We start from the raw sequence: 12,569 nt of genomic DNA, 5'->3' as shown, positions 1-12,569 counted from the left end.
GCACCCCACTGTCCAGGCGTGCCGTTCCTGGCATTCATCTCCCATTTAGCCTTCAAGGTAAATAAAAATGCAATTAGGACAATGCCTCTCTCCCTCAACAATTGCAGCTTTTCAATCACATACGCTGCTGCAATTTGCACTCTAGCCTCTTGTCCAGCAGCACCAGGGTTCTGACTTTTGCTTATGGGTCATCAAGGCTGCTGAGCACATATCTCTCCTATGGTCAGGAGAACTCTATGTGCCCTTAGGAAGAGTGCCATCGGTCTATCTTTGAACTCATCTTTCCAGACCTAAGAAGGTAATTGAAAGACTTCAGGCACTGCACCCAGTTCCTCCTCACCAATGCTCTGCTGCTGACCTTGTGAGCCATCTCCAGCCATGCCCTCCTGTTGAGCCTTACAGGCTTTCTGTTGGTGCTGTCAGGATGTTTCTTCTCTTCCGAAAAACAGGGGTGGGGGGGGTGGGGGTGTTGCCCTGGCACAGGGGGTCATCTTTCTCACTGCTCTTTGCTCTGCACCTTCTTCCATGCCTTGGGCAAACGGCAATCTCAGCAATGGCTGCCACTCGACCTGTAAAATCGAGCGTGCCACTGCCATGTCCTGCCTCCTTCTCGCGTCCGCCACTGCTAATGGGTGGCAAATGCAACTCTAGGCCAGTTAGCTGCTTTCCATAATCAAATTGCAACGCATGCACGTTGCTGGCAGGGTGCAGGGTGGGGATCTGGAAAAGACTGTGACGTCAGGGTCCCAACCCTGGAATGGCAATCCTGTCCATTACTATTGTTTCTCTCTCCACAGATGCTGCCTGACCTGCTGAGTATTTCCAGCATTTGCTGTTATTATTTCAGATTTCCAGCATCCACAGTATTTTGCTTTTATTCACCATAACGTGCTTGCTTTTGTACTGTATTCCTTCATTTATAAAACTCAGGATCTCCATATGCCTTATTAGCTGCCTTCTCAACCTGCCCTGCCAACTTCAACGATTTATACACATATACCCCTAGGTCCCTCTGCACCTGAACCTCTTTTAGAATTGTATCCCATATTTTCTTTGCCTCTCCTTGTTCCTCCTACCAAAATGTATCACTTCACACTTCTCTGCATTGAATTTCATGTGGCATGTGTCTGCCTATTCTACCAGCCTGTCTATGTCCTCTTAAAGTCTGTCACTATCCTCCTCATAGTACACAGTGCTTCCAAGTTTTGTGTCATTCACAAATTTTGAAATTGTGCCCTGCATACCCAAGTCTAGGTCATTAATATTGTCATGCTAAGCCCCCACCTGCCAAGAATGAGGCACATTAATTTTGTCATGAACATTGATTTTAAACTGTTACTGAAGTGAGGGGAGGACTTCTTGAACAGATCAGCCATAACTGGAAGGAACGTTTGCATATTGACTGACAGTGTTTGGAAGGACAAAGCAGCCATTCCCTGACATTCAACCCACAATGGACTTTAGATCGCTAGACGTTGAAGGTGGGGGAGCTCACATTCCAGGTTGACTGCTAAGATGGCTGAATACACAAATGGACATGGTCAAACCAGCTAGTCACATGACTAACCTGCTGGGTAACCTGAGTTTTTTGAATTTGTACAAACAGTTTGGGCAGAAAGCTGTTTGCTCCTGGACTGAGAAGATCGCTCCTGTCTGCTCCCATCTCTTTCTCACAAGCCTTTGAATCCACTGAAGCCACATGAACCCCTAGAGAGAAAAGTCTCCTAAAGCGAACAAGGTTGAAGAAGAATACTGGACCCCAACAAAAAGCAAAATCTACCTGCAATCAAGGACTCTACAGTGAGCTTGAAGAACCGTAACAACAACTCTTCAGATATTGCCTCAAACTCTTCCACTTTATTTTTCTTCTCCTTTCTGTTTCTATTTGCATGTGTGTATCGCATATGCATGCTAGCATGGGGCGCGGCGTTTATCCATAGACATTAACCGAATTAGAGTTTAAGTTTAATAAATTTCAACTTTTCTTCTTTAAACCTAAGAAAGCCTGTTTGTGCTGGTTTCTTTGTCTTATAATTGGAAAGCAATGAACAAGGATTCACAAAGGGGGGAGCTAAAAACACGGTGTGTTTAAAATTAAACCCTGTTATAGTAAGACCAGGTGAAGGCTGAAAGGGAACCCTAGACCTCTTTCTCACCTGGTCGTAACAATATATATCAAGAAAAGCAGTGGTCCCAATACCGACCCCTGGGGAACCCGACTCTATACCTTCCTCCAGTCTGAAAAACAACCATTCATCACTATTTTCTGTTTCCTGTCACTCAGCCAACTTTATATTAATGCTACCACTGTCCTTTTCATTCCATGGGTTTTAACTTTGTTGAGAAGCCTGTTATGTGGCACTTTATCAAATGCCTTTTGGAAGTCCATCTACACCACATCAATTGCATTACCCTCATTAACCCTCTCTGTTACCTCAGCAAAAAAGTCAATCAAGATAAATTAAAATAATTTGCCCTTAACTAATCCTTGCTGGCTTTCCTTAATTAATCGACATTTGTCCAAGTGACTCTGAATTGTGTCCTGGATTATCATTTCTAAAAGCTTTCCCATCACGGAGGTTAAACTGACTGTCCTGTAATTTCGAGTCTTATCCTTTCACTGTTTTTTGAACAAGGATGCAACATTTGCAATTCTTCAGTACTCTGGAACACCCCCATATTTAAGGTTTGGAAGATTATGATCAATGCCTCTGCAATTTCTGCCCTCACTTCCCTCAGTATCCTTGCATACATCTGATCCGGTCCTGATGACTTATCAACTTTAAGTACCAGCCTTTCTAATACCTTCTCTTTATCTATTTTTAGCCCACCTAGTATCTCAAAAACCTCTTCTTTCACTATGACTTTCACAGCATCTTCTTCCTTGGTAAAGACAGATGCAAAGCACTCGTTTAGTACCTCAGTCATATTCTCTGCCTCTATGCATAATTCCCCATTTTGGTCCCTAATCGGTCCCACTCTTTTACCACCATTTTACTACTTATATGCCTATAGAAGACTTTTGGACAAAGCAGCCTGCTTAATTGGCACCCTATCCACAAGCATTTACTCCCTCCACCACCGACGCACAGTGGCAGCAGTGTGTGCCATCTACAAGATGCACTGCAGCAACGCACCAAGGTTCGTTAGACAGCACCTTACAAACCCACCTAGAAGGACAAGGGCAGCAGATGCATGGGAACACCAACACCTGCAACATCCCCTCCAAGCCACACACCATCCTGACTTGGAATTATATTGCCGTTCCTTCTCTGTCGCTGGGTCAAAATCCTGGAACTCCCTTCCTAATAGCACTGTGGGTGTACCTACCCCACATGGACTGCAGCAGTTCAAGAAGGCAGCTCACCACCACCTTCTCAAGGGCAATTAGGGATGGGCAATAAATGCTGGCATAGCCACCGGCGCCTGCATCCCATGAACGAATACATTTTTTTAATGTTGGCTGCCAGTCTCTTCCCTTATTCTCTCTTTGCTTCTCATTTCTTTTTACATAGACTTCCCCTCTGAATTTTCTATATTCAGCCTGGTTCTCACTGGTATTATCAACCTGACATCAGCCATACACACCCTGGGCTGGATTTTACCAGCCCTCCGACGTTGTGGGTCATGGTCCGGTGGCCTAGAAAATTCTGCAGGGAGAGGCCTGCCTCTACCCTCGTCGCCTGCAATAAGTGAAATTCAATTTTTGTTACATGGAATTCTGGGATGTTTACCAATGTTTTGGGAACAACATTTCATCCATTTACATTTAGGAGCATTGGACTATAGTGATGAGTGATTGACTTCTGTTTATATTACATGGTATTCAAGGATTTCACTGATGTTTTCAAGATCAGATTCCATGATTCCATCCATTTTTCTCTGAAAACAGTAAATCAGTGGCCTTGATCAATGAAGATTTCAATTCTATCCTTATTGATAGTTGAAATAACTGTAAATTAAATAGCACTTGTAAAAGAACATTGAACAAATTTCATAATGCTTTTTAAACTTGCCATTTATTCATACCCAGGAATGAACAACTTATATTTATGCAGTGCCTTTGATGTAATAAAACGCCCCACGGTGCTTCACAGGAGCGTTATACAGCAAAATATTACACCGGCCACATAAGGGGATATTAGGGCATTAAAACAGAAAATGGTGGAAATACTCAGCAGGTCAGGGAGCATCTGTGGAGAGAGAAACAGATGAAAGGTCATCGACCTGAAAAGTTAACTCTGTTTCTCTCTCCACAGATGCTCCCTGGCCTGCTGAGTATTTCCACCATTTTCTGTTTTTATTTCAGATTTCTAGCATCTGCAGTATTTTGCTTTTGTTTGAGATATTAGGGCAATAGCCAGAAGCTTGGTCAAAGAGATAGCAGAGGGTGGTGAATCTGTGGAATTCTCTACCCCAGAGAGCTGTGGTAGCTCAGTCATTGAGCATGTTCAAGACAGAAATCGATACATTTCTGGATACTAATGACATCAAGGTTTGAATGGCAGAGCAGGCTTGAGGGGCCGAATGGCCTACTCCTGCTCTGATTTCCTATGATGCTATATTCCAAGGGGGAGACATTTGGATCTTTGTGGATGGATAAATTAAAATGGATCAAATGGCCATGTTCATATTTAATTATTGTGATTTTTTTAAAAATGTATTAACATTTCCAAAACTTTAATTTTTACAGTTATGGGGAGTAACAGTTGTGTGGATCATATTACGAATAGCAAACCTTTTATAATATTGCCTGGAGAGATTAACACTATCTTCAGAAATGATTAAACATAATCCCCCGTTTTCAATGTTCCCTTGAGTACATTTTGACAGCATTATTACAACCTCACTTCTTCTCAAAGGAACAAGAAATGCAAGGAGAAATTGCAAAGCAATTTTCCAGCAGACAGCAGCAAATCCAGAAGATACAGTATGAAAACAAACAAAGGCAGCAAGAGGTCAGTTTTTATTAATCATCAAAGGGCCGGTGCAACTGGTTTTGTAATTAAATATCTACAGTACGGTAAATGGAAACCAAGATGATTGGTTAATTCTCTCAATTGCATTGAATCATCATCTTAGGAGTACCACAGAAGTATAATGCTTGTAAATGAATCCTTTTTGTCAGCTACCCAAATTTAAGTAATAGCTAGTGCATATCCAGTGATGCTACTCATAGTAAATTAGACAATGCATTGTTTATTCTAGGCAAGAATATGTAATGAATTTTATATATTATTTTTTAAGAAAGCAAGGATACAAAGGAAGGATAGTAGGGAACATCAACCAGGCTGCAGTAGGTGGGTTGTATGTTGCAGTGTTGAATACTGGTGTGAAGGAGGTAGACCAGATTTGGTGAGAGGTCTGATGACAGTGTTAGTGGGTCTTTGGATGGGATAAGAGGCCTGTGCAACTGCAGCTGGTTTAGGGCATAAGAGCAGGTGCGTGAATCAGAATTGGGGGCAAATCATACTGAGTAAGTTAAAAGTGGATTTATTAAATGAAAAATGACCATTGGCTGCATTTATAGGAGAGAAATTGGGTGACAGTGAGAGGGAGGGAAATGGGTAGTTGAGCAAGGTTTAAAAAAAAAATTAGACCTTAAGCTTATATTATGGGAGTTTGTAGCATACATGTGTAGGAGCCAAAGAGTATAAGACATTCCAGCAGAGTCAAAAGCCAGAGGGAAGGATCAGTGAGGGATAATTTAAAAGGCATGGGGAGAGAGAAGGGAGATCACAGAAAGGAGAAGAAATGGGATCTTGGAGAGGTTGGGTAAAAGCTGAGACCTGGAGAAGGTGGGGTTCAGAAAGTCATGGAGGGGACAGGCAGTTGGATATTAGAGAAACTGAGAGGATAGCTGAGACCAGCTGATTCAGCACAGACCAGATATCAAACCTGAAACTTGCCTGGTTTGTATGGCTTGTTCTGTACCACTTAATAAATTTGTTGTCTAATGCATTTGGGCAGCTCTGGAAGTATAGTTTACCTTAAAACCTGATGTTTTTAATTATTTATTCTTTTATGATATTTCTTTATCATATGACCTCCTATTCAAATTAGCTTCCTTAGGCCACGTATTGTCCTTTCGCCAACAGAGTGTCTCAATGGCTGTACCATGCCATAGTTTGGTAGCTAGGAGGATAGTACAGTCTAAAAGAGGACCTTGGGGTGTGAGGGAAATCATTCTTACTGCTCTAGCAGTACATTACAATATTTCCCAGATGCTGCAAGTTTTTACATGCGATCCCTGTGGCTTTCATCAAATGCTGTACTGATTGAGGGGTAGGCTTTTCTAACATAAATATTGAGGAGTGCCAGATTGTAGAATCATCCTTTATATGTGATCCTATAGTGTACTCAGTTTGCACTTCACTGCAAATCTAAGAACTCATATTGTAGATATAACCCCTTTAAAGCTAGATACCATATATTATACAAAATATATAAGTTGTAATTTCTCATCATTCTGATGAAAGGTTACAGACCTGAAACGTTAACTCTGTTTCTCTCTCCACAGATGCTGCCAGAACTACTGAGTATTTCCAGCACTTTCTGTTTTTCTTTCAAAATACATATGCATATAGTCCAAGGCAGCTCTGGACAATTGGTCTCTTGGTATTATAGAGTTGACTGCAAGGGGATTCCAATTTGATCAGGAGCACTGCAAAGGGGGTAGCTTTGCAGATCTGGAGGTGCCATGAACCAAGAATTCGACTTCCCTTTTGTCTCCAGAGGCAGCAAATCTAAAAACTGAAAGTAATGGTAGTGACCATGATTGTCTTGTTCGCAGGCAGACTAAGCTCAGACTAACACTCAGCCAGGTCGCCCTTACACACCAGCAAAGTAGCTTACCATTTGCTTCAATGTGAGGAACATATCAGACATTGGGGAAGACTTGCTGACCAGATAATAAGCTTCTCATGCACAAAACTGGATGTCCAGAGTTGTTTGTCCTTTGATGCTAATATTCTGAAATGTAAATAGGGTGGATTTCACATCATTGGAAGCTCCAGAAAACTTGCAGTTGTTTCTATGTGAAACAGTTCTGTAATATAAAAAAGGCATTAGTTAACAGTTTCCATCCTACAACTCAGTAATGCACTGAATTATACTTCATAAATTAGCCTATAACAGATATTCCATAGAATATACAGTACAGAAACATGCCATTTGGTGCAACTAGACTGTGCTGGTGTTTATACTCCCCATGAGTCTCTTCCCATTCCACCTACTGCAGCTCATCCATTCATCGCTTTCTATTTCCCTATCTCACATATGCTTCTAATTTTCCTTTGAAAGAGTCTAAGCTATTTGCCTCAACCACTTGCTAAGGTAGTGAGTTCCACATTCTCATCACTATCTGATTAAAGAAATTTCTCCTTGGACTGGATCTTGTTGTTGCCCCCAGCGTTGGGATCCGTGGCAGGGGAGGCCTGAAGATGAGTCCAGATGAGGCCTGCCACGGACCTCGACACTGGGTGGCCCGGCCCTATCCTCCCGGCGGTGGCGAGGCTCCATGGTGCCCCCCTGCCACTGAGCAATGGGATCTCAATTAAAATATTCAAATGAATAAAATGAATGAATTAACATAAACTTACCTACGGTCTTGAGGGACCGCCACGATCTTCGGCGCGGTGGCCGGCACTCCTGCACCTTCAAATTCCTGTCTGGGGAAAGGTGGTGTGACACTGATGGGGAGGGAGGAGGAGGTAAGATTTTCAGTGCGGGGGTGGGTGGGCAACAGGGTCAAATGCACATAATGGGTGTAGGGGATGGTGGGAAAGGTTGAACTTCAAACTTTGTGCAGTTTGTGGGGGGGAAGGTCAGATGTAAAAGGTGAGGTTTTTTTTATTCATTCATGAGATGTGGGCGTCGCTTGCCAGGCCAGCATTTATTGCCCATCCCTAATTGCCCTTGAGAAGGTGGTGGTGAGCTGCCTTCTTGAACTGTTGCAGTCCATTTGGGGTAGGTACACCCACAGTGCTGTTAGGAAGGGAGTTCCGGCATTTTGACCCAGCGACAGTGAAGGAACGGTGATATAGTTCCAAATCAGGATGGTGTGTGACTTGGAGGGGAACTTGCAGGTGGTGGTGTTCCCATGTATTTGCTGCCCTTCTCCTTCTTGTTGGTAGAGGTCGCGGGTTTGTAAGGTGCTGTCTAAGGAGCCTTGGTGCATTGCTGCAGTGCATCTTGTAGATGGTACATACTGCTGCCACTGTGCGTCGGTGGTGGAGGGAGTGAATGTTTGTAGATGGGGTGCCAATCAAGCGGGCTGCTTTGTCCTGGATGGTGTTGAGCTTTTTGAGTGTTATTGGAGCTGCACCCATCATTGAACCAGGGTTGGTCTCCTGGCTTGATGGTAATGGTAGAGTGGGGGATAAGTTGGGCCATGAGTTTACAGATTGTGGTTGAGTACAATTCTGCTGCTGCTGATGGCCCACAGCGCCTCATGTCCTTTAGGACTCGTCCAGCTCAGACAGTAGTGGTGCTACCGAGCCACTCTTGGTGATGGACGTTGAAGTCCCCCACCCAGAGTACATTTTGTACCCTTGCCACCGTCAGTGCTTCCTCCAAGTGGTGTTCAACATGGAGGAGTACTGAGTCATCAGCTGAAGGAGGGCGGTAGGTGGTAATCAGTAGGAGGTTACCTTGCCCATGTTTGACCTGATGCCATGAGATGTCATGGGGTCTGGAGTCGATGTTGAGGACTCCCAGGGCAACTCCCTCCCTACTGTATACCACTGTGCCACCACCTCTGGTGGGTCAAGACATACCCAGGGATGGTGATGGCAGTGTCTGGGACATTGTCTGTAAGGTATGATTCCGTGAGTATGACTATGTCAGGCTGTTGATTGACTAGTCTGTGGAACAGCTCTTCTAACTTTGGCACAAGCCCCCAGATGTTAGTAAGGAGGACTTTGCAGGGTTGACAGGGCTGGGTTTGCCGTTGTTGTTTCTGGTGCCTAGGTCGATGCCGGGTGGTCTGTCCGGTTTCATTCCTTTTTATTGACTTCGTAGCGGTTAGGTACGACTGAGTGGCTTGCTAGGCCATTTCAGAGGGCATGTAAGAGTTAACCACATTACTGTGGGTCTGGAGTCACATGTAGGCCAGACCAGGTAAGGACAACAGATTTCCTTCCCTAAAGGACATTAGTGAACCAGATGGGTTTTTACAACAATTGACAATGGTTTCATGGCCATCATTAGACTAGCTTTTAATTCTAGATTTATTAATTAAATTCAAATTCCACCTTCTGCTGTGGTGGGATTTGAACTCATGTCCCCAGAGAAATACCCTGGGTCTCCGGGTTACTAGTCCAGTGATAATACCACTACGCCACCGCCTACCCCTAGTTGGGGGGGGGGGGGGTGGGGGTGGCGGGGAAAGGGCAAATAGTTAATGTAATCATTATTGGGGGATGGAAAAGGGGCATAAGAAATTTATTCATTTAAATTTGGGGGATATGTGTTAAAAAATTTAAATTAAGCCACAGGAATGGCTGCCCTTTAAAGATGGCACGAAATTGGGAGCCGGGCTGCCCCGGCTATTTAAGTGAGCTGCCGTGCTTGAGATTGTGGCGGCTCTTTGGCAGGCATGCAGTCCACCAGTTTTTGAGCTCGTCCTCGACATCGGTGTCAGGCTTTTAAAATCCAGCCCCTTATTTCCCTATTGGATTTATTACAGCTATCTTGTATTTATGGCCCCTAGTCTGGATTTTCCCACAAATGGAAACATTCTCTCTACATCTACACTGTCCAACCCATTCATAATTTTAAAACATCTGTTTGGTCTCCTCTAAGTCTTATGTTTACTAAAGAAAAAAAACCTCTTCGATCTATCCTTTTAACTGTCATCTCTCAGTTTTAGTATCATCCTTATAAATAATATTTGCACTTTCTTCAGTGCTTCTATGTCCTTCTTTAATAGTATGGAGACCACAACTGTGCACAGTACTTTAGGTTTAACCCAACATCACTACTTTTGAATCCCTACCTGTAGAAATAAATCTCAGTGCTTTGTTAACATTTTTAATTGCTTTGCTGACCTACAATGCTGCTTTTAATGATTTGTTCACCTGTATCTTTAGATCGCCATTCAGTTTCTATTTTTTCAAGTGTAGGTGATGTTTCTGTTTTTCCTACCAAAGTGCATTACCTCACATTTATTAATGGCAAAGTTTATTTGCCATTTAACTGCCTCATCTGCACGTATTTCTAACGTCTTCCTGTATCATGTTTCATTCTTCCTCAGTGTTAGCTGTACTCCCCCCCCCCGCCCCCCCCACCACCACCCCAGCCCCTCCAACCAACCAAGTTTGGTGTCATCTGCAAATTTTGACATTGAGTCACTTATTCCCAAGTCCATATCATTAATGTAATTTATGAGTAACAGTGATCCCAGCACTGAACCTTGTGGAACCTTTCCTTTCTTCTGAATAACTACTCTTCACCCCTACTTTCTATATTTTTTATCCAATTTTCTATCCATTCAGCTCTTTGTTCTCTGGCTCCACATGCCCTAACCTTTGCCATGAGCCTACTACGTGCTATCTTATCAAAGGCCTTTTGAATGTGCAAGCATATGACAGCTTCTCATTATCCTTATCTACTCGTTCCGTTACATCTTTAAAGAATTATCTCAGGTTAGTTAAGCATGGATTAGCCTTTCAGAATCCATACTGACTTTTTAAAATTATGCTTTCTGTCTCTAGATGTTCTTCTATCACTTATTTTATAGATTCCAGTATGTTTCTTATCACTGATGTTATGCTCACTGGTCCATAGTTCCCAGGATTTGTTCTATTTCCCTTTTCCTATATAGGAGCAACATTAGGTGTCCATCAATCCTCTGGCACTATTCTTGCTTCTATAGAATTTATATATATATAAACTAGTGCCTCTGTTATCGGTTTCTAGTTTCCTTGAGTATGTGTGAGTGCATACCATCCAGACATGGGGACTAATCATCTTTTAGTTTCGGAATCATATTCTCCATCAGTGTTTCATCCATATTTAATGAGAAACAAATAGGATATAGAGAAAACAAGATCTATAACAGTAATAAAAATACAACTATAGCCTATCTGTACCCTTGGTTATCGATAGTCTGAGATGTAGATCGATTATAACACAGCAGTAAAGCTGACACCTATTTCAAATCAAATATAACAAATTAACATCATATTGGAGTTTTGATTAACTTTGTAGCCGTACTTTGTATTTATGCTTCGGGTTGTATTCAGTTTCCAATCCAAACTTTTATCACATTTAATTTTTTCATAACCCAGTGGAGTCATTGGTCATGGCTTTATTTGTTTCTCTGAACAGATAATTCATCTGCAGGAACAGACAGAACTGAAGAGGAGTCTTCACCTGGAGACTCACAATAATAAACAGAAAATAAACGATCTTAAGGCTAAAAAAGCAAGGGAAAGAGCACAAAATAATAATCATCAAGAAGATCAGTACTATATCGCAATAGAACATGATGAAACATTCAATACAGATGATGGTAACTAAATTATTCCTTGGATAAAATGCAAAGGCACTAATGAATTATTACATATAGGAATTTGGGGGCCTACCTCCCACAGAGAGGGTGTGAGTCCTTACCACATTAGAGTGCTTGACATTTTTAAAGTCATGTATCCAAAATGTTTTATTTTGCAGAAATGTGTTTTAAACAGCATTTGGTATTTATATTATATCCTTTTCCTACTCCAAAACTGAATGATCTGGGTCATTTTTAGAAGCTGACAACATGAATAAAATGGATTTGCTTGCACATGACACAAAACACATCTCGCACATGTGCAACAGTCAAAAATCATATTACGGGGCTGATTTTACTCTCCCCACCAAAGCATAAGTTTTTTGAAAACCACACAACATGGAACATTGCCAAATCCAGACGATTTTCCATGTTCAGGTTCATTTGTAAGAAATGCTGGTGCACTGGGTATAAATGGGCAGTCATCCTAGATCAGAGAAGTTAGAAACCTGCAGCCACATGACCTCTAACCCTGCTATTCTTGTTTGCTGGCCTAAGTTATCTGGTGCACATGGGTGAGAAAATGGTCTGTTATTGTTTGGTTTTCGTTCCTCAAATTACCAAATGGTCTTTCTCAAAACAGAACTGTTTCCTTCAAAACCAGATGGGTGATCACCCTAAATACTGTGCATAAAGGCAATGACAAATTCTGGTACAGGCTCATTACCCTTACAGCAGGGTAGAAACGATTTTGTGGTATGAGAGAGAATTAACACAGACTGAAAATCATTCAAGTTACTGTTTGGATTTTGCATTAAATGTTGAACAATCAAAAGTTTAGTAATTACTGGACAGAAGGAGGCCATTTGGCCCATTGCATGTGCATTTGTGCTAGCTCTTCAACTGGAGGTATCTAATCCCATTTTCCTGCCTGTTCTCCATATCTTTATATAGTCTTAATTATCAAGACTTATCCAATCTACTTATAAATGATGCCTCAGTTGCCGCTTGTGGTAAAGCATTCCTTGTTCTGATATCCCTCCGTGGAAAGTAATCCTTCAAAATTGCCTTCATT

General features: G+C 42.2%; 1 protein-coding gene across 1 annotated transcript in view; it reads left to right on the top strand.

Moving 5' to 3' along the window:
* The window catches only part of LOC137373810 (factor associated with metabolism and energy-like), a 43,463-nt gene that overhangs the window by 12,024 nt on the left and 18,870 nt on the right, over nt 1-12,569 (top strand). Inside the window, exons 4-5 of the mRNA XM_068039213.1 lie at nt 4,863-4,958; nt 11,332-11,515. Of these exons, the coding sequence (XP_067895314.1) occupies nt 4,863-4,958; nt 11,332-11,515 (280 nt within the window). The remainder of the gene's footprint in view (nt 1-4,862; nt 4,959-11,331; nt 11,516-12,569) is intronic.

Source organism: Heterodontus francisci, chromosome 9 (genome assembly GCF_036365525.1).
Source record: "Heterodontus francisci isolate sHetFra1 chromosome 9, sHetFra1.hap1, whole genome shotgun sequence".
Taxonomy (NCBI): domain Eukaryota; kingdom Metazoa; phylum Chordata; class Chondrichthyes; order Heterodontiformes; family Heterodontidae; genus Heterodontus; species Heterodontus francisci.
Note: the sequence above shows the minus strand (reverse complement) of the source record. Positions and strands in the feature narration are given on the sequence as shown.